The sequence below is a fragment of the Pantherophis guttatus genome, chromosome 2 (genome assembly GCF_059756535.1).
Source record: "Pantherophis guttatus breed Tessera chromosome 2, ASM5975653v1, whole genome shotgun sequence".
Lineage (NCBI taxonomy): Eukaryota > Metazoa > Chordata > Lepidosauria > Squamata > Colubridae > Pantherophis > Pantherophis guttatus.
Window position 1 is genome coordinate 19,548,213 of NC_142064.1, and position 21,504 is coordinate 19,569,716.

Sequence of the window (21,504 nt, forward strand, 5' to 3'; positions counted from 1 at the left end):
TAATAAGCAAAATAACATGGCAGCTTCTTCACTTTGCTTGCAGCTTCAAAACAATTTCATCCGAAGCTTCACTGAAGCCAAACCCACCTTTGACACGATCCTAGTCTTAGTGTCCCAGCAGGTGGCAGCATTTAGCTGACCTTTGCTGACTTTGAGAAGCTAAGCAGGGTTAGACTTGTTTAGTACTTGGATGGGAGACACCTGGAAGTCCCAAAGCTGATGGGGAAAGTTGTAAAACACCAGAAAGGAGACAATAGCAAACCACTGGACTTAACTTGAGAAAGGCTTTGCCTTCAGTCTCAAGGGAATTCACCTCTACCATTGAAGAATTTCTGTAAAATGCATGGAATCATTCAGAAAAACACACAGAAATACTAATCAGCAAGTTGCACTGAACTTCCTGAATGGACTATAAATAAAAACAAAATAAATTCAAATCCACCCAAAACTATCTTGGGTCAAAAGGCTGTAGCTGAGCAAAAATAAAATCATTGAGGTATACACCTAGAAACAAATTTCAATTTCCAATCTTTATTGTCAGTGCACAACATATGTACAATGAGATTGTTTGAGCTCCCTTCAGTGCACTCCCCACCCCCAACACAATACAACTCACAGTGAAGACAGAAAATCCCTAACCCAATAAATCATATTAACAAAACATCCAGTCCTATTGCACCAATGTGAACACGTTACACATTGCGCCGGCCCTGCAGTCCATCATACTACGTAGTTATGGTGTTATTTCTCATTCAGGAATCTGACAGCCCACGGATAAAAACTGTTCTTCAGCCTGTTTGTGCGGCTGGCTATACTTCTATTATCTCCTTCTCGATGGTAGGAGGGTAAAGAAGTGATGACCAGGGTGAGAGTTGTCCCTGAGAAATTTTCCTCACTCTTCCGTTTATTGAAGCAAATTCAATAAATAAATTTGGATCACATGAGTAAGATTCCATTTGATATTGCCAAAAATCTAAACATTGCTGTACGTAGGTGGGTAGTTGCAGTTCATATAAGCCGCAAATGTTTAGTTAATGTAATTTCTTGCAGCCCTTTTAAAAGTTTTTTCCAGGTCCCAGTAGAAAGACCAAGTACAGTTTGGGAATCTTGGAATACAAAGCATATGATTGGAACTATGATAAGGCTTGGATGGAGCTAATGTTAAGGATTTCCAGTCTCCAAGATCTGTGTGAGCCTAACACAGAGACTTACCTTGGCAAACTTGTGTGCATCAGAGTTTATCTGGCACGCAGGCCCACTCGCCTCTCTGATAGCATCAACAGATGGGATACAAAATGAAGCAAGCAAACGTCCACAATAGGATTGTACCGCTAACACATGACTTAAGAGTTCTCGATCTAATTTCCAGCTGGCTTTGCAACCCACTTAGAAGAAAGATGCAGTCACCACTTACGATGATTGATTTTTGTTCCAGGTCTATTCCTCCAGCGACGCTAAATCCCAGCCCAGAACCTTCCTCTTTATTCAAGACTACAAAGTAAATATCTTCTTTGCTCTGATCCCCCCCCAAAAAAGGGGGGAGGGGAAGGAAGAGAAGGGGGGAGGGGAGAGAAGGAGACAAGACAAAATATGCAAAGATTAAAAACCCTTGAAAGAACATACTCCACAATTTAAACAAAATGCCTGGAAAATGAATCTGGCATTTTATTTTTTTTTAAAGAAGTGTCTAAATCTTAAAATAACTTCAATTTCAGAAATTAAAGGGAAGACGTGAAGAAGAGATTTGAGTATATTTAATGTCACTAAAAAAAGTATAAGAACTCAAATAAACCACAGCTTTAGTTCAAGGTGCCTCTTCCAGAGTTCAGGCCTGGAATTAATTTTCAGTGCCCAGGCACAGACATCCATCCGTCAGGTCAGTAATAAAATGAAAAGTAGAAATGGACTGACAGGCACATGTGGACTACACAAAGCACATGAGCAAAACTTGTGTCCAGCCATTCAATTTTGAGTTGTGGAGGTGCCCCACATTGTACAACTTCACCCTGTGCACAAAGTCTTGGATTGGACTTGATGATGGGAACCCATCTCATTAGGAACTGAGCTACCTCTAAGCAATTTAAAGCACCTGACAGAGAAATCAAAATATTATTTGTTAGGGTCCTATCTCCATCTCCCATTGGTGCTATGTGATGATATGTGATGATCAACAGAGGATCTTTTTCAGGTTTGTGAAAGGCAAAGTGAATAAGTAGGTGACTAGGATCTTTTTTGGTTTAAAAGTTAACGGTAAAGGTTCCCTTCACACATATGTGCTATGAGCACTGCCCCCTGACTCTAGGGGGCGGTGCTCATCTCCTTTTCAAAGCCAAAGAGCCACCGCTGTCCGAACTCCATGGTCATGTGGCCGGCATGATTCAACACCAAAGGAGCACGGAATGCTGTTACCTTCCCACCAAAAGTGGTCCCTATTTTTCTACTTGCATTTTTTACGTGCTTTCGAACTGCTAGGTTGGCAGAAGTTGGGACAAGTAACGGGAGCTCACCCCGTGATGCGGCACTAGGGATTCGAACCACTGAACTGCTGACCTTTCGATCGACAAGCTCAGTGTCTTAGCCACTGAGCCACCGCATCCCTTTGTTCTTTTTTGGTGACAGCACCCAATTTATGGAAACCTACGCCCAGGGAAATTCACCAGTTTCTGACTTCAGGTGAAGGCCTATACCTTCTCCCAGTCTTTTAATTTTAGGTTAATATTTGACTACTTTTTCATACTATTTGCTGAATGTTTTGCTGTGGTTTAAAAGAATGGGCTATACCCAAGAGCAGTTTCACCTTTCTGGAAAATATTTCTACTGGCAGGCAGTGCAACTTCTAATGTTTAGCATTTCCAAACCTGTGATACAGAAGAATTCCAAAAGGGGACAGGAACAATGAAAACATGACTTGACAAGTGACCTCTTTGCTTTTTATTGTTCTTTGTTTGTTATTTTAAGTCCAATCTGGAATACCCTATGTTCCACCATGGAGTATAAAAATGAAGTATAAAAATGCTAAAATTCAGGTACTAGCATTGACATAGTCCAATATAAAGCAGCTGTTCTGACCCAGCTCCCCAAACACGACAAACCCTCTGACCTGAACTCAAAAGATTCCTTTATTAGGAATGCCGGCAGCCCTGGCAAAAAGTTTCTCTCACAGATTAACAAGTCCGTCCGTCTGTCCGTCTGTCCGTAAGATGAATACTTGTCTGCCATATTTATCCATCTCCACTGCCCGCCTTTTATCCCCATAGCTAGGGTGAGGCTTCGCTAGCAGCAGTGGCTCTACCTTCCCCAGGATCAGCCCACGGCTTTCCACTGCTCTCCTCTCCTCTGCCTTCTCCGCAGCCATGCGTCAGGCACTGGACCCAGCTGTTCCTTCTCCTCTTAATCAACCACCTGCAGACCTGGGGGCTGTTGACTCTCCATCTGAGGGCAGACGGCTGGCTCAGGCTCCGCTTCTGTCTCTCTATCTCTGGCAGTTCCATTCCCTCTTCCCCCTCGGAGCTCCCAGGTTTCCCTGATGCTGACCCTGACTCCCACACTTCCTCCTCCTCTGATTCAGCTGATGGAGGGGCCAGCGGCCAACAGGTCACAACAGCAGCAGCCTCCAATCTTTTGGGCACCAGGGACCGGTTCCCTGGAGAGGTTTTTCCACGGACCAGAGTGAGTTTGGTTGCGTGTGCTACCTGCATCCCGCAGATGGGGCTTTACTTGTTTGCGCAGCCCTATTTCTGGCACAGACCAGTGCCGGTCCCATCGGGGGTTGGGGACCCCTGATATAAAAGATTTCTATTACAGAAGCAGTTCAGCCAGACCAGATAGGGTTTAACTTGAATCCTAATTGCCAGGAATGTGACCAAATCTGCTAAATAGGCAAACTTTTGTGGCCCAGAAGCCATGCATTTTTTTGGTAAGTTTTTTTTCCTGGTTGTTCAAAAATATACTAAGCAAGGTTGGCATTTTTCAGGTAATTAGCCTTTATTTCGCTGTTTCACTAAAAAAAAATAATATTTTAAAAGTGTACTAAGGTACTCTGATGGCTCATGCAATTACTTTATTTTGTTCCCAGTTCAAAATATTCATATTTTAACACACATAAACCACTCAGAATCCATGAGGATTGAGATGGTAGACAGATAAATAAATTGCACAAATAAAGTCGGTTGGAAACTTGTTGCTTGTTGGTAAATTTCAATGGTACCATGCAGAATTTTGAGGGAGCAAAAAAATGGTACCAGCGAACCTTGAATGGGCAATTGGTCAGTTCCACATTTGGACATTTTCCTTAAAAACAAAAACAAAAATCTCGCGGTCTTGTACATATTTTGACAGATTCCAAACAAAATGTTCCATTTTTAATTTCTTTAAAAGCAGAGAATGAGCCAGATGACAACCTGGCTCAAGATTCCCGAAATGAAAGACAAGAGGATGAAAAATTAGAAAACTTTCGAGAATTGTCTTGCTCTGTACTATAAAAGGACAAGTTCTGAATTGCATAATATTTTCCAGCTCCCGTGCCACTTTGGACTTAATAGCAGATGTGAGGAAATATGCAGACATGGCCCATTTTCCAAAAAGCATTGGGTTTCATAAATATTTGAGTTCTTGGATTTTTACAAACTGGCATGAATAAACAATTTCTCTCGAGACCCATGTGAAAATACTTAGAATGACTCTGGATTATTCTTGACTGAGAACATAATCCAGTCTTGGTATTTTGGCATGATATGCCAAGCCCACCTGACTCAATTAAACTTGCTTTAATCAGGTGCTGGAATAAAACCAAGGGATTGTGGGAAGTCTCCTATTCGAGGAATTACTCATATATGAACCCTCAAGTTATGGTATGCAGAAATGTCATCAAACAGCTTGAGCATTTACTCTCCTATGAAGAGAGACTGAAGGAGCTGGACATGGTTAGCTGTGAGGGGGGGAAAAAGCCTGCGGAAAGATAATATTTCAGGAAAAAAAACTTTTAAAAATATCACACAAAGATTAAAGCCTACTGTCTCTTGTTCCAGAAAGCAGAACGCAGAGCAATGAACTAATGTTACAAGAAGATAGACGGTGATTGAAGGCCAGAGAAAACCTTCTTAAAAGCTAAGAGCAGTCTGATAGGAAAACTAGTTATGAAAAGTTGTTGGATATCATCAAATGAAGACATCCAACTGATTCTTTCAGCAAAGGATGGTTTTTGATGAAACCCTAATTGCAACCTCTGAATTCTCAGATTCAATCAATTTGCACAGAGATATACTATCTCAGCGGGTGTTAAATCCAGTATCGGCAGACGGTGGCTTGGTTGAGTCCATAATCCATATTTTTTTGTATTTCTTTTTTTCTTTTCTCCTTTTGCAGAATCTACTCCTCACCCCCACCCACAGCAGAGAGGAAAGCTTACTGAAACAAGTTATCTTTTCCCGAACCTGCTTGCTGGTTAACAAGCTGTGACTTTTATTAGTTAATTAGCACTCTCAGCTGGCTTGCACTACTGCCTGAAACTGGCAAGATCCTAATCAGTTTCACCCAGTGGTGAAATTCAAATTTTTTTACTACCGGTTTTGTGGGCGTGGATTGGTGGGCGTGGCAGGGGAAGGATACTGCAAAATCTCCATTCCCACCCCACTCCCAGGGGAAGGATACTGCAAAGTCTCCATTCCCACCCCACTCCTGGGGGAAGGATATTGCAAAATCTCCATTCCCACCCCACTCTGGGGCTAGCCAGAGGTGGCATTTGCCGGTTCTCTGAACTACTCAAGATTTCCGCTACCGGTTCTCCAGAACCTGCTGGATTTCACCCCTGGTTTCACCCTAAAGCACAGGTGACAAACTCGCGGCATCACGTTGCCATCCCATGACGTATCGCAACATTTTTTTAGACCAGTGCGCTCCAAAAACAAATAGGTAGACCGGTACGGCTCTGCAAGCAAAGCCTTAAAAGCCTGGTAGACCAGTACCTCTGCTAAATCCTAAAGAATTGTCACATGACCATCAAACCACACCCACAAAATAAGCCACGCCCACAGAACCGGTAGTAAAAAAAAAATTAGAACCCATCCCTGCCCCACTCCCCCTTAGGATAACTGCAGCTCCGCAGCCCTCCTGAACAGCTTCATCTTCTCCTTGGCAGCAATTCCTTCTTCACCCACTTCCAGATTCCTGGCTTCAAACCTTCACAGGGCCATCCCACCTCACTTACCACACAGTAATTCTGTGGCTTCTTCCTAAGCCGTGTCTCCTTCTGTATAAATGGTTTCAAATTCATCTTCTCCCAATCCACTTCTCCCATAGCAACATTTAAACAAGATCATTGCTACTAGTTTCAAAACTGTTTTCATTTCACCTTCACAGCTCACAAGGGGATTTAAATGCAATAATGGGATTTTAGAAAAAGGACCGCAAAGCCTCTGGGAGATATCAGTGCTTTTGTTGGTATATTTTTTTTGCAAACATAGCTTCCCAAACATAGCAACCCTACTGATTTTTTTTTCCCCTATTATAAAACCCAGACAAATATATGTGATGACCCGGAGCGTGGCACAAAGGCAACACAGCCAGAGAACCGGTATGAGTCCCTTTATTGGCACCAACTTTGACCCCAAAGTCCCTTTTATTCTCCGGTCTGGAGAAAAGTTCTCCCACAAACCTGCAGATACTCCAGTCCAAAGGCTGTAAACAGAATGGCTACAATCAATCACTCCAGCAGGGCAAGATAATGAGTTCCAGACTGGAAGAATAATTCCAGCAAGACAAGATAGGCACACAGTAGCATGGCAATAATTCCAACAGTCAGGAGGAATGCCAGGAATGCAGGCCACAACTCTCAATGCCAGATTAATTCAGCGTTTGTTCCCAACAAACGGCCCTTCCAACTGCTTCTCCTTTAAACTCCATCCCCAGGTGTGCCTTGTGAAGGGAATCGGGGCTCTTTCCTTCCTCGTAAGCCACGCAACCCACATTGCTCTCTTCTGCGTTCTTCCCTGCGTGCCCTAGGATGAGAAGGGGGTGGGCCTTGGTCTTCATCTGAACCCCCTCTCCTTTGTTCTATCTCTCCCCTCCTCTGCCCAGCCTGACTTTGCCCTTCCTCAGTTTCCTCCACAGTCAACAGAGCCACTCTCCCACTCTCTGTCAGCTGTTCGTCTTCTGTCTCAGATTCAGACTTGAAGGGGACATGACACATATCTACTGAAAACACGGAGGCGGAGAAGACAATTTGATTTTAGTTTTGTGTCAATGGAAGAAAGTGTTTCTGTTACTACCGTGTTTCCTCGAAAATAAGATCCTGTCGTATATTTTTTTGAACCCTGAAATAAGCGCTTGGCCTTATTTTCAGGGAGGTCTTATTATTTTGGGGCGCGTGGAGCAAGATGGGACTCCTCTTGCCGTCTTACCTGATTTCCAGCTCTGTGTTTAAATATTTTCGGGAAGGGTTTATTTTCAGGGGGAGGCTTATTTTAGCACAGGCGCTCAAAAGCCCGATTGGGCTTATTATCAGGGGATGTCTTATTTTTGGGGAAACAGGGTATGCAATGGATGATAGCTTGGGACAGGCCACTGATTGAATTATAGTCTTTATCCTCTCCTCTTGGTGAGATGAAGGGAAAGTTGAGGAACACACAATTGACTCATTGTGTTCTTTGCATCTTCTCTGTGTTGTGAGGCTAAAAAGAACTGAAGGTGTTCTCAAACTACTTTCCAACTGCTTTGCAAGGAATTGGAGGGGTGTGTACACACTCACACGCCCCAGAGTGGTGTGGTGGCCTAGAGGTGGAGCTCTTGCCTCACAATCAGGAGGTTGTGAGTTCCATCCTAGATAGAGGCAGATATTTCTCTCTCTGGGCACATTGAGATTATATCTGCTGAATATAACTCCGCATTGGCGACAGGAAGGGCATCCGGCCAATAAACACTCAGCTCCATTCAGTTGCCCAGACTCCATCCTGCAAGGGATTATTGGGTCATTAAAAGACAATGATGATACACACTCACACACCCACACATAGATACCCATGTGCGTAGCTGTGTATCTAGGCTTACCTCTGCTTGTGCTTTGATTTCCTGAAGTAAAGAAGAAACATCGCTTTTCGTTGTCACCGAAGACAAAATGGACTGCAATTTCTGCTGATCCAGAGAGGAAACCAATAGTTCATCCAAGCTAAAATACAACGTATGCAAAATGACATTGGATGAGACTGAAGAAAGAAGATGTCTGGTTTAATATTAACAGATAATAGAGCCGCGGTGGCGCAGTGGTTAGAATGTAGTACTGCAGGCTACTTCTGCTGATTGCTGGCTGACTGCAGTTCGAATGTCACCAGGCTCAAGGTTGACTCAGCCTTCTATCCTTTCAAGGTCGGTGAAATGAGGACCCAGATTGTTGGGGGCAAAAGGCTGACTCTGTGAACCGCTTAGAGAAGGCTGTAAAGCACTGTGAAGCAGTATATAAGTCTCAGTTCTATTGCTATAATATCTCGAATGGCTATTTCTAAATATGAAAAAGACCAGGAAGTATAATTGTAATACCGAACAAAATTTGGTTTTATAGAGAAAAAGCCACCTAAATTCTATTCGCAAATATTAAGACTTTGATTCCCTTCATGGTGATATATACAGTACATTGTCAAAGAGAAAGCAAAACAACCAACCCATAAAAAGTGCTTTAACACAAAAAGTGAAAGAAATACAACAACGATAAAAGAAAATATATGTCATTATAACAATAAATTACGATTTTATATATAGGTAGTCCTCGAGCTACGACCACAATTGAACCCAAAATTTATACTGCTAAGTGAAATATTTGTAAAGTGAGTTTGCCCCATTTTACAACTTTTCTTGCCACAGTTGTTAAGTGAATCATTGCATTTGTTAAGTTAGTAACATGGTTGTTAAGTGAACCTGGATTCCCCATTGATGTTGCTTGTCAGAAGGTCGCAAAAGCGGATCCCCTGACCCCGGGACACTGCAACTGTCATAAATATGAACCAGCTGCCAAGCATCCGAATTTTGATCATGTGACTGTAAGGATCGTGTGAAAAAAGTATGAAAAACAGTCGTAAGTGTGAAAAACGGTCATAATTTAAGGCACTTTTTCAGAGCCGTTGTAACTTTGAACGGTCATTAAATGAACTATTGTAAATCGAGGATTACCTGAATACATTTCTAATGCAAATATTATTCAAGTATGTATATATTTCTAGTGCATTAAACAATTATCTTTTCATGCGTTCTATTTCTTCTCTTTGGCAATGCATTTTTCACCATCACTATTATTTTTGAAGTTTGCTCTGTTTTTCTTATTAATTAAAAAACAATAAAAAAAATTAAAAAAGACTTTGCTTCCCTTTATATATTATTTTCTTACAAAAACAAGGACTCTCCTGACATATTCCTGATCTAACAGATTTGGAAATGATTCTCCTTTTTTTTTGCTTCTGCTAATTCTAAGAATGTGATTAAAAACAAAAGACAATCTTTTGAGGAATTAGGTAGAAAACTGAAGCCACAATTCCTTTTCTTTCCCTTCTATTCATGCATCTAGGAATGATGGCAACAATATGGTTTTGAACATTAAAAAAGTTTGAATTAACAGACTATTAAACAGACTATTAAAATTTCTAACTATTAAAAAGCCAGAAACAAGAGTAAGGTCCATGGTGGAATTTGCTGCAGTTCAATTTACAGGAAATGAGACTGGGGAATCAAGGAAAAAGAAAGAAGAAAATGGACAGGAAAATGGATAGAAAAGTACAGAAATGGTAAAGGTGCTTTTGGAGAGGAAAAAGTACAGGTAGTCCTTGACACGATCATTGGGATCAGAATTTCTGTTGCTGAGCAAGATAGTTGTTAAGTGAGCCATGCCTGATTTTAGGACCTTTTTGCAAATTATTAAGCAAACCACTGCAGTTGTTCAGTATATCATGTGCAGAGATGGGCGTCACATACTGTAACAACCTGTTTGCCCCAGTGGTGAAATTCAATTTTTTTTACTACTGGTTCTGTGGGCGTGGCTTGGTGGGCGTGGTATGGCTTGGTGGGCGTGGCAGGGGAAGAATACTGCAAAATCTCCACTCCCACCCCACTCTGGGACAAGCCAGAGATGGTGTTTGCCGGTTCTCCAAACTACTCAAAATTTCTGCTACCAGTTCTCCAGAACCTGTCAGAACCTGCTGGATTTCGAACATGTGCACGTGTGCCTTCTGTGCATGCGTGCAGAATTGAAAAAACGGCGATTATATAGGACGGGATAGTGCCAGGGAGGGTGGGCGGGCCCAGCCGCTGGTCGGAACAACCAGTTCGCCTGAACCGGTCTGAACCAGCAGCAGCCCACCTCTGGTCAGGTGGTTGTTAAGCAAATACGGCTTCCCCCATTGACTTTACTTGCCAGAAGCCAGCTGGGAAGGTCACAAAGAGGGACCACGCGACCCTGGGATGCTGCACCCATCGTAAATACATGCCCGTTGCCAAGCATCCTAATTTTGGTGATGCAACCATGGCGATGCTGCAACGGTCATGAGTGCACGGACCAACTGTAAGTCACTTTTCCCAGTGCTGTGTAACTTTGAGTGGTTGCTAAATAAATAGTTGTAAGTCAAGGACTACCTGTACTGGATGTCAATCAGGAGAAACTATGGCAACTCATTCTGCAAGAGTGAAAAAAAATATATAATTGGGTACTGGGTGGAGAATACGGCTTCAAATAACCTTTACTTGTAGTTTCTTTAAGTATCTGAGTCTGTGATTCTTAGAGCTTTGAAATGCCCAAGCACTCCTAGTAAAATATTAGGAGCTGACAATTTGTTGACTCAGATCTTGGGGAGCTGGGGTGAGCATTCATTGCTTTGATCAAGTCCTTGGCTTTCACAGAGCTCTGACAGTAAGAATGAAACTATACACATGAAAAGAAAACATACAACTTGCCGACTGTTGCAATATCCCGTTTTTCTTGGTGCAGAACTCAAATAGGTTGGGTTCAGAATTTGTGTAGTTTAATGCAAAGTACACAAACAAGGGCAAATCTTTTCGATTCTTTCCTCCACCCGTGAAATATTTGCTTTTGAGTTTTAAACCTTCGCCTTCTCCTACTACGAGAGCTAATATTAAGAAAACGTTAAAACTAACCTGATAGACCAGCTCTTCCCTGAGTTCACTTTATTCAGACCGCCATCATACTGTAGCCCTTCCTCGTCAGATGTTGATCCAGGAGTTCCAGAGCCACTGTTCCAAGGACTGGTTTCTTTGGAAGGTTGCCTGCTTGTCATCCCAGGACTGGATAATCCCGTGCATTCATTCATCTTGGAAACATTTTCAGTGGGAGCATCGAGGGATCTCACAACAGGGGGAAGATGCAATTCGGTTTTGATGGGTGAAGGTTGAGACTCCATAGAGAAGTCCTCACTGCAGAGCTTATCAAGATCTGGCATGCTCAGAGCTCTCAGCTCCCGGAGTTTGGAACGAGACAAGGGCATGTGTCTAGTATGCCCACCTGAGGCTCTGCTTCTTCGGACACTGGTGGTAGATGGTGGTAAGCCAACTGGTTCTTCAAAAGCATGCCTTTCACTCTTCTCCAAGTGACCATCGTCTCTGCTGCTCTTGTGGAAATTCTGTTGCACGTTTGTTAATGTCGAGCTGGTTGAAGATCTGGTGACCCTTGGAGATGTTGGGGCTTCACCTCCACAGTACGAGCTCAAGCTCCGTCGCAGGGCTTGGACTGCATCATTCACGCTGGTAGCTGACACTGCAGAAATGCCACTGGACAATCTTCGGCCAATGGGCAGTTTAGAGTTCAGGGTGGTGGAATGGAGGTCGATGGCTTTGACCGTCGGCCTATCGAAATTAGCCAAGTTCTCAAACGATTTGATTCGCTGCTTTACAGAAAAAGAAGAAACGGGATCATGTGGCCAATTGAGTTCGTAGTAGTAATAGTTCCTCCTGCCCTTTTTCAGTTTTTGTGCAGCGGGGCTGCCATCGTCACTGTTGGATTTCAGGACGCCAGCAGATGCGGCTTTCGCATCCTGATGGTTGAGACTGAGGTGGACCACCTTCAGCATGGCCAACTCCGCGTCGGAAGGGTTTGCACTCGAAACGTTTCCTAAAATATCCTGGACGTGATGGGCCGGTTGATCCCTATCGTTGCTGTTTTCCCTTAAATGATTGGATAATTGTGCTGGCACCGAATAGGTCCTTGTCACAGGTTTTAATGCACCGAGAGCATCTTCCTTGTGGAAAGTGCTCTGCCGACAATCCAGTGCTTTGCTTCTGAGTTGATTGGCCTTATTGTCATCTTCTTTCTTCTCTAGGGGCAAGTCGGGGATGAAGGAGGAGGAAGACAACCTGACTTCAATGAAAGTGCGCTGAATTTCCTGGCTGGTCTGCTCTTGCCGAGCAGGGGGATAAATAAAGCAGGAGGACTCTTTTTTAAAAAGCCCTGCATTGTCAGATTTTAATGGCTTCATTTCCAATCCGTCGTAATTCGAACTCATCCCCTTGTTTTCGGTTTTATCATTTGGACAATCAACCTTGGGTGTGGCTTCAGAAGGCTTATTTGACTTAGAAGGGCCGTCTCTTGGCTCCGTGCTAGCCCTCCCCCTTTTTTCGCTGTTCGTAACTTCCCACTTGGTGACCGGTGCTTCTTTTTCCATTTTAGGAGATCCAGCCCTGCTCAGTTTTGTTTTGATGATGGATTTATCTTTATTTTTCATAACGTTGCTTTCGCCATTCAACACGGGCAGAGTGGCTGCCTGAGACTCAGACTGTCTGAGCAAAGAAGACTGAACTTCCTCCTGCTGCTGAAATATCTTAGAACCCATGGAGAGGCTCCTGCTGGGTGGTTCCAGATGTGTGGCTAAATTATGGAGTGAGGAACCTTTCTTTGAAAGGAGCCTGGGTGAACCTTGGGCAGGGAGGGTGATCTTTTTTTGATCGGTGCCCTCAGCTTTGGCAGGAGCAGTGCCAAGAGCATCAGAATGAGCCTTGGATTTATTTTTAATATTGGGAGCCTTTCCTTTAGGCCCTGCTTTGTTTTGTTGATTATTTGAAAGAGTTTCCACCGTACTCTTTGGTGGTGGAGCGCCTTTAGTTTCATGATGCAATTTAGGGGAAGAAGAGGGACTGTATGTAATACCAAAGCCCTTGCATTGCCCAGAATTCAGAGTTTTGGTATTTGAAGGTTTTGAGATAACAGCGTTTGCTTTTTCATTTTTTCCTAGTAAATTGTGAGCAGAAGAGACCTTGCCCAGATGTTTTGGTTTGGACAAAAGGGGAGATTTAGGGCTGTTTACTATTTTTTGTATTGCACTCTTCATAGTATAGCTGTCTGTTCTTCTTAACTGGGATGGATCACTGGTTCCTTTCCCTGTCACAGCAGAAGGACTACAAATTACATTACTTCCACAATCCATCACTAAATCATTTTCTACCTGCAACTCTTGGGTTTTCCCCAGTTCATGTTGGCCTAGCATGTTGCCATCCCAGCTATTGATATTTTCTGTCGGATAAGAATGCATATCTGGCGCAGGATATTTACATATTTCCATTAGATTTTCTTGTTTCTGCAGGCCATTTCCTCCTTCATCCCTTGAACAACCATTCTCAATGGAAGAGCAGACTGGCCTGCCTTGAGCCAAACTGTCTACAGCTTGTGAAGAAACATCTGGAGAAGATTGAAAAGCTGTTGGTGGAACCATATGTTCTGCACTGGAGTTTTCCGATAAGTGCGATTTTTCGAATGTAAATTTTCCATCTGATGTTTCCAGTGAATCTATTTCTGTTTTGCTTTCTGCCTGCAAACAGTTGTTCAAAGAATGGTAAATTGGTGGACGATGAGATGGTTTTATGGGAGGCTGTTTTTGAAGACAATGTTGGTCGTAATTCAGACTGCAAATTTCTATTTGCTCCTCATCTGATTCAACTAGTTTATGGGTTGCCAAGGGGTGATCACAAACTGATAGTAAGAGGGATGAACTGTCTCCAGGATTCTCGGCTAAGGATTCTGTGTCTGAACTGGAATCTTCTGCAGCAGCGTACATAGATTTTGGAATAGTATTGCTCTTAGTTTCAATTTCAGGCAAATGGTCATCATTAAGGCTGCTAAAATTCCTTGAATAGGTACTGAGACAGCTTTGGTTTACAGTTAAAATTTTCCTTGCGTTAATGGAATCCAGGACAGAAAAACCCAAGGCCTCTTGTGTATTAGTAACAGAATTTGCAGCTCTTTCTACAAGATCATTTTTCATTACGTTTGATACAGAATTTGGCTGAGCTTCTTCTGCCATCCCAAAACTATTTTCCTTGGTATGTCTGTCCTTGATTAATAAACAGTCACCATCTTTTTCTTCTGGGGAATTTCTTTTGCCAGAGAAGTCATCCATCTCTTCTAATAGCACCACAGAAGGGTCTTGAATAGAGTGAATTTCTGAGGGATCTGCTGGTATCGCTTTAGTATTAGCGTCAGACACCAATCCTGTCCTTTCCGCCATGCAATCCAGAGGAGATTCCAAAGATTCTTTCTCATACGCAAAGCTGTTTTCTTCTTTGATCATAACAACATCGCTTGATTCTTTCGGAACCGCCTCGTCTGCCTCTGAAGACACAAAAGAGATGTGTAAATCTGTTAAAAAGGCTGCATAAAGAATCAATGAAATAATTCCATCCTCTTAATTACACAGTTATTAAAACTTTACACCAGCTTGTAATTTTAGAGGTTCATCTGGATTCAGCAATGATTCAGATGTTGGAAAGTTGAGTTTTATTAATGATCTACTTATCACCCTCTTTCCAGATACAATTCAGCATGCTGGTTAGGACCTTTAAAACTTTCTTTTTTTAAAAAAAAAAAATTATTCATTTCTTATTAAAATATTGGACACAGTGCCACCATCCTGGTGTTATCTCTGCCACACACACTAAAATATAAAACAAATATTGAATATACTCTTCATACATTACTAATTATATATAGTTATTCTGCCCAATGTACTCATTTATATTTATATATATTACATCACATTTTGGGTCTACAAATCCTGATTATTTCCTGTTCCAACCATCACCTCTCTGTTCCAACCACTGGTAAAATCTATTCCATATATCATGATATTCTGTCTCTCCTTTATTTTTTAATTCTAACATCAATTTATCCATTTCTGCGCAAACCAATATTTTCTTTATTATCTCCCTTTCTAAAGGTATATTTTAATTTTTCCATTGTTGGGCGTATACCATTCTCGCTGCCGTTATGATGTGTACTATTAAATATGTTGACCCTTTACTATGTCCCTCTGTTATAATTCCTAATAAGAATAATTCTGGTTTAAATTCTACTCTTTGTCCAACCATTTTTTCTAACCACATCTGAATCCGTCACTAACATTCTTTTGCTTTTTTGCATGCCCACCTCATGTGGTAATTCGTGCCTGGTACCGCCTCTTTCAGGATCTTTAAAACTTTCATGTTCTGGCCTACATGTGGGTAGTCCTTGATTTATAACCATTCGCTTAGCTGCTCAAAGTTACAATGGCATTAAAAAAAGTGTCTTACATCACACTTATGATGTTGCAGCACCCCCACCGTCATATGATAAACGTTTAGGTGCTTGGCAACTGGCATTTATTCAGTTGCACCATCCTGGGGTCCTGGGATTTCATTTGTGATCTTCCCAGCTAGCTTCTGACAAGTTAAGTCAATGGGGGAAATTGGATTTGCTTAACAATTGTGTGATTCACTTAATAAACCGTCTTACGTAGCAACATAAATTTTGATCCAAATGTGGTCATAAGTCGAGGGCCACCTGAATATTCAACCAGTAAGAGAGGTTTCGTTATGAATCCTTCCTCCCCTGAAGCATCTTAAAATCCATTCACAAACCATCTCAGAAACTATTCCCTACTACTTTTTCATCTGGGACTCTTTAGCCCAAATTTTCTCAATTGGGAGGCTTTTATTTTTATGGTTTTTTTAGTGGATTTTAATATTTGGTAGATTTCAATTTTTCAGTAAATATTTTCTTTGTATATATTGAATCCTCCCCTTGGTTTTCAATTATTTCTAAGAAAAAAAAGTAGGATACACATATTTCAAATATAGCAAATCTCTCCCAGAATTTAAGGATATTAATTATCCTAGCAGTGAGAATGCATTTTGGTTGCATCTAGATTTTACTGTCTGCAAAAGGAAGTGCTACTTTCATCCACATACATCTGCCCATTGACCATAGAACAGGAAAAAAAAAGAGAGAAAATCTTACGCAAAACGGCTTTCTGGATATCCAGGGTAATGGATGTGGGAAGGCTTCTTACATATTGACAAGCTTCTTCATAAGAGAATCCATAGATGGGGATAGCATTGATAGAAAGGATCTCATCTCTTGGAAACAGCCTTCCCATGGATGCCTGTTGAGAATGCATTTATTAAAACAGTACTGTCAGAGTCTCACAATTTTAGGATGTGGAATAACATGAAGGTGAAGCTCAATTGCTTCACCAGGAAAGGGGAATGGATTCTATATTCAGGGTCCTTCCGGCAAGAGCACAGAGCGTTTTTGTCATTCTCTGAACCAGAGGAACCACTGACTCCTTAACCTGGCAAAAGTCTAAGAAGGCAAAATCAAGAGGAGCAGGGGTGAAATCCTAACGGTTCGGACTGGTTCGGGCGAACGGTAGTGATGATTGGTATCGGTTCACCAAACCGGTAGCAATCATCCCTTGTGGTCCACGCCCATCCACCCGGTCGCCCGCTCAAAAGGCGCGCTGGGGACACCTTGCCTGCTGCCTCCGTGCACTGCACTTGGAAGGGGCTGCCGCTTTCACCACCCTCCCTCCCTGCCTGGCTACAGACATCCGCCTGCCTTCCTGGAGCACTGCCGTGGGACCGCCATTCGCTTTCTTCCTTCTCCCACCGCAAAATGAAAGCAAACTGCGGTGGAGGTGCTTTAGGAGGGTAGGCGGACATATTCATTATACTTGTCAGCTGCAGACATCCGCCTGCCCTCCCGAAGCACCACTGCGGCGAACAAAACAACCCCATCTGGGGAGGCTGAGGACATACAGGCCATTCTCTGCAACATTTTGTCAGGTCTTCTCAAATATTCACTAATGTCTCACATTTTACCCATGGAGTAAAACTCATTCTTGTAATGCAAACAAGTGAATGGCCTTTACACCCAAACATAGTTGTTGGATTTTATGCAGTGTAATATTTAAGCACTGTACTGTACCATAATCCAAATACTGTATATATACTGTAATATAATCCAAATAATAGTAACTGCCTTGCTGAATCAGATTACAGCCAAAGGAGCTCAGATAAAGAAACGGGATTTTCCTATTTGTTCCCATTGCAGAAATTCCTTTCTGAAGCCATCACAGATACTTCAACATCATCTATGCTGTCGCTAATAGAAATATTTTGACTTGACAAATTAAACTTGGCTTCCCAAAAGATGCTCATTTTGAAATAATCTGAAAATGGAGCCTGGATAGCTCAACAGACTAAAAGCCTGTTATTAAACATTCAGCTGTCTGCAATTATTGCAAGTTCGAATCTCCCCAGGCTCAAGGTTGACTCAGCCTTCCATCCTTTCTAAGGTAGGTGAAATGAGGACCCAGATTGTGGGGGCAATAGCTGACTTTGTATAAATATACAAAAGTATAAAGGCTATTGCTTAACGCATTGTAAGCCGCCCTGAGTCTCCGGAGAAGGGCAGCATATAAATCTAATTAAATAAATAACAAAAATCCCTGAATGGCAGTATAGTTGTTCTTTCTTGTCAACAAGCTGCATACCTTTAAAAACGTAATACCTTCCGTTTCTAAATGAGTTAAGTTTTTGTAAAGTGAGCAATATTTACTAATGAAATGAACAATCTGGTTCCTTTCACAAAAGTGTGATCTCCTTGCCCTGAGAATTTTAAGATGGTAGGGAGGGGAAGGAGGGCTCAATCAATTCATTAAGTGCCTATTTGACAAGGATTATAGTAGAAACATGAGGCAAGACTCAAAAAAATCATATTTCTTCTGAGGTTACTATGTTCATTTCTTGCATGATGTCACGTTCCCTCTGAACTGAAATTCTATTAGGGATCATAAAGAGAAAGACATTTATTTTTTACCCTTTCAGCTGCTCCACCTGGTTGCAAGCCTGTTATGACGATGCGCAAAGGATTGGCATGAATTTCGAGATCCAGGCCAAAGGACTCGTTTTCATTCCGAGATAAAGTAATGGATTCCACATGGCTCTGCTCCAGGGGAATCTCCTGAGCTTCATTCTTCTGGATGGATGGAAGGGCCTTCCCACTGCCTCTGCTGCAGGCACCATGCTCCTCGTTCTTGGGCCTTGGGACTCTGTGGTATTCAATACTCATCAGGCTTTTTACTCGGGTGACTGCTTTATGTTCCAATTTAGGAGACCTCTTAGTTTCTAGTGGTTCTTCCCGAAAGTCCTTCACATTCAAGTAGCCTGGATGAAGTTCTGGAAGATGATGAAGTTCTTTAGCTGGAAGAAAAGGGGTGTCTGGTGCATGCTCCCCAATGCTCTCTGTCAGATTCCTAGAGCTGGTAGCAGCTAAGTCACTGCAGGTATTTGTCGCAGATTCCCTCTCTTGGCTGGTATCTCCATTTTGCGCAGAAGGAGCCGCAGGGGAAATATTACAGTCATTGTTTCCTTTCCTTTGACCTTTCGACCTCGACCCTCTTTGGAATGAGTCTCCATCTTGTTTGGCAAAGTCATCCTCATCACTCACGTCTCCATCATAAAAAGCAATCCTTCTCTGCCGTTGGAAAGCAGATGGGGCCCCTTTGGGGCTGTCGCTGAAACTAACGTGCCGAGCAGCTGTCTCCCTTGGCTTGCTGAGAGGACCGGACGAGCTATTGCCAGTAGCCGGTGAACTGCACAGACTGGATTCTTTGGTAGCTAAGAATAAACACATGGTATATAATTTGGCAATATTATCTTAGAACGTAATGACCTGACCTATTGCTATTTTCCATATATACCTCTCTGTTCTTACTATTCTCTCCTAAACAGCAATAAAAATGACTTTGTAAAAAGAAAAAAGAAAACCAGAGGGGAAGGCATCTTTTTAGCAGTAGTAATTGTACTCAAAGGGACGTGGTAGTTCAGTGGCTAAGACGCTGAGCTTGTCGATCGAAAGGTCGGCAGTACAGTGGTTCGAATCCCTAGTGCCACATAACGGGGGTGAGCTCCTGTTACTTGTCCCAGCTTCTGCCAACCTAGCAGTTTGAAAGCACGTAAAAAATGCAAGTAGAAAAATAGGGACCACCTTTGGTGGGAAGGTAACAGCGTTTTGTGAGCCTTTGGTGTTTAGTCATGTCGGCCACATGACCACGGAGACATGTTCGGACAGCGCTGGCTCTTTGGCTTCGGATGAGCACTGCCCCCTAGAGTCGGGAATGACTAGCACATATGTGCAAGGGGAATCTTTACCTTTAACTGTACTCAAGGCCTCAAAACAGGCAACCCCATTCAATTGTATGGTTCTATTTAAGGAGGCAGTTCCATCTACCTTCTCAGGTAGATATTCTTGGGGACTAGGGTAAAACACATTATAATTTGTATGACATTATTTTGATTTTATGCACCGCTTTGTGAGTACCTGCCTTCAAGTAGGTGTTGAAATTTCTTTAGTTTTCTTTTTTGGAGGTGATTTGTCCTTGCCTTCTTCCTAGAGTAGAGAGAAAGGGACTGGCCCTAGGTCACCCAGCTGGCTTTGTGCTTAAGGTAGGACTAGAACTCATAAGTCTCCTGGTTTTGAGCCTAGTGCCTTAACCCAGGGGTCTCCAACCTTGGCAACTTTAGGACTTGTGGACTTCAACACCCAGAATTCCTCAGCCAGCAAAGCTGGCTGAGGAATTATTGGAGTTGAAGTCAACAAGTCTTAAAGTTGCCAAAGTTGGAGACCTCTGCCTTAACCAATACACCAAACTGTCTCTAACCCCCACCCTCTCTTGTTCTGTTTCTCTCTATATAATAGTTTTTATTCATTTTTATTTGCATGCATTTTCACTGAGTTATTTATACATATGCTTCACGCTGCTGCTGGTTTTTTTTTTTTTTTAAAAAAAATCTTGCAAATAATTCTGCAATCCACTCAGCAAATTCTAGTTACTGGGCAGATTAAGGCTAGGAAGCTACAGAGCAGGGATGGGGGAACGATGGTCCCTTTTATGATTTGTGGACTTCAACTTCCAGGATTCCTGAACCAGCATGGCTGGCTCAGGAATTCTGGGAGTTGAAGTCCACAAGTCATAAAGGGGGCCATCGTTCCCCACCTCTTCTATAGAGTGATATATTATTGCATTCTATGCAATAGAGAAGGACAATAAACTTGGAAGTATCACCATGCCTCCTGCAGCCTACCTGGAATGCCAGCAGAAAGAAAACTCTCTTCTAGAGAACTGCTCCTACTCTTGGGTCGAAACTGCTCTTCATCGCTGGATCCAGTCACGGTAGTCTCTGAGAGAGACAATTGGCTCGCCCCATCTTGTAAGAAGTATTGGGAAAGCTCCGTTTCAGAATTGAGGGAACTCTGCTGAAATAAATACAGAAAAAGAAAATGGGATGTGGCAGCAATCATCAGTCCCCAAGACTAACGGACCCCAAACTTTCTGGCTTGGCAGCTCAGCAGGGGGGAGGGGAGAAAGAGGGGATGGTTTTGTGTGAGTGGCAGGGTATTCACAGCTCCATTTACACGAGAGTGGAGCTTTGCGTGTGTGCACATGTGCCTGCTGCTTGCATAAGTGGACCTAACTTGCATGGCTGGCTCTGAACAGGCCTTAGCCCAGTAGTGGGATGCAGCCTGGGAGTTTGGAGACCCCTGCCCAAGACAGAAGATCACCCATGCTAAAAGTTCTGCTCTCTTCCTGTTGTTTTTCTTTCTCAAATGTTTCGTTCCTTTAGATCAGGGGTGTCAAACTCAAGGCAAGTGGGCCAGATCCGGCCTGCGGGGTGGTTGGAAATATCCAAGGACAGCCCGCGGGTGCCTCCGGTGGCTCAAACGGGCCACATGCAGGCCCCCGTATCTCGTTTTCACCCTCCATGGCCTCCTACAGCATTCTGCCGGCCAAAAACGGGCTGAAAAATGGGACAAAAACGGGCAGAAAACGGGCCAAACTCTGGCTCAAAAACAGGCCAAAAATGGGCCATAAATGGGCCACTTAACCTATTCTCAGCCAGCAGAATGCTGCAGGAGGCCATGGAGGGCGAAAATGAGTCCCGCCCCATTTTGGCCAGCAGGTGCTGCAGGAGGCATCCATCCCCCCCTGCTCCCCCCCCACTGCCCCGCAGAGAACTAGAATGCTGATCCGGCCCTCGAAGAAATCCAGTTTGAAACCCCTGCTTTAGATCAGTATTTCTCAACCTTGGCAATTTTAAGATGCAGGAACTACAGCTCCCAGAATTCCTCTGGATCTGTAGTTCATTCCATGCTGGCTAGGGAATTCTGGGAAGTGACACCCACACATCTTAAAGTTTGCCAAGATTCAG

At 42.9% G+C, this 21,504-nt stretch overlaps 1 protein-coding gene across 7 annotated transcripts in view; it reads right to left on the bottom strand.

The window, feature by feature from the left end:
- PDZD2 (PDZ domain containing 2) overlaps positions 1-21,504 on the bottom strand; it is a 324,153-nt gene that overhangs the window by 11,699 nt on the left and 290,950 nt on the right. For 4 of the 7 annotated variants that reach the window (XM_034442437.3, XM_034442439.3, XM_087885628.1 and 1 more), the window contains 6 exons: positions 20,380-20,551; positions 18,113-18,912; positions 16,250-16,394; positions 11,128-14,587; positions 8,044-8,161; positions 1,415-1,516 (listed from right to left, as the gene is read on the bottom strand). In XM_034442437.3, coding sequence (XP_034298328.2) covers positions 1,415-1,516; positions 8,044-8,161; positions 11,128-14,587; positions 16,250-16,394; positions 18,113-18,912; positions 20,380-20,551 — 4,797 coding nt within the window. The remainder of the gene's footprint in view (positions 1-1,414; positions 1,517-8,043; positions 8,162-11,127; positions 14,588-16,249; positions 16,395-18,112; positions 18,913-20,379; positions 20,552-21,504) is intronic. The other 3 variants (XM_034442438.3, XM_087885630.1, XM_087885629.1) reach the window with 1 other exon arrangement.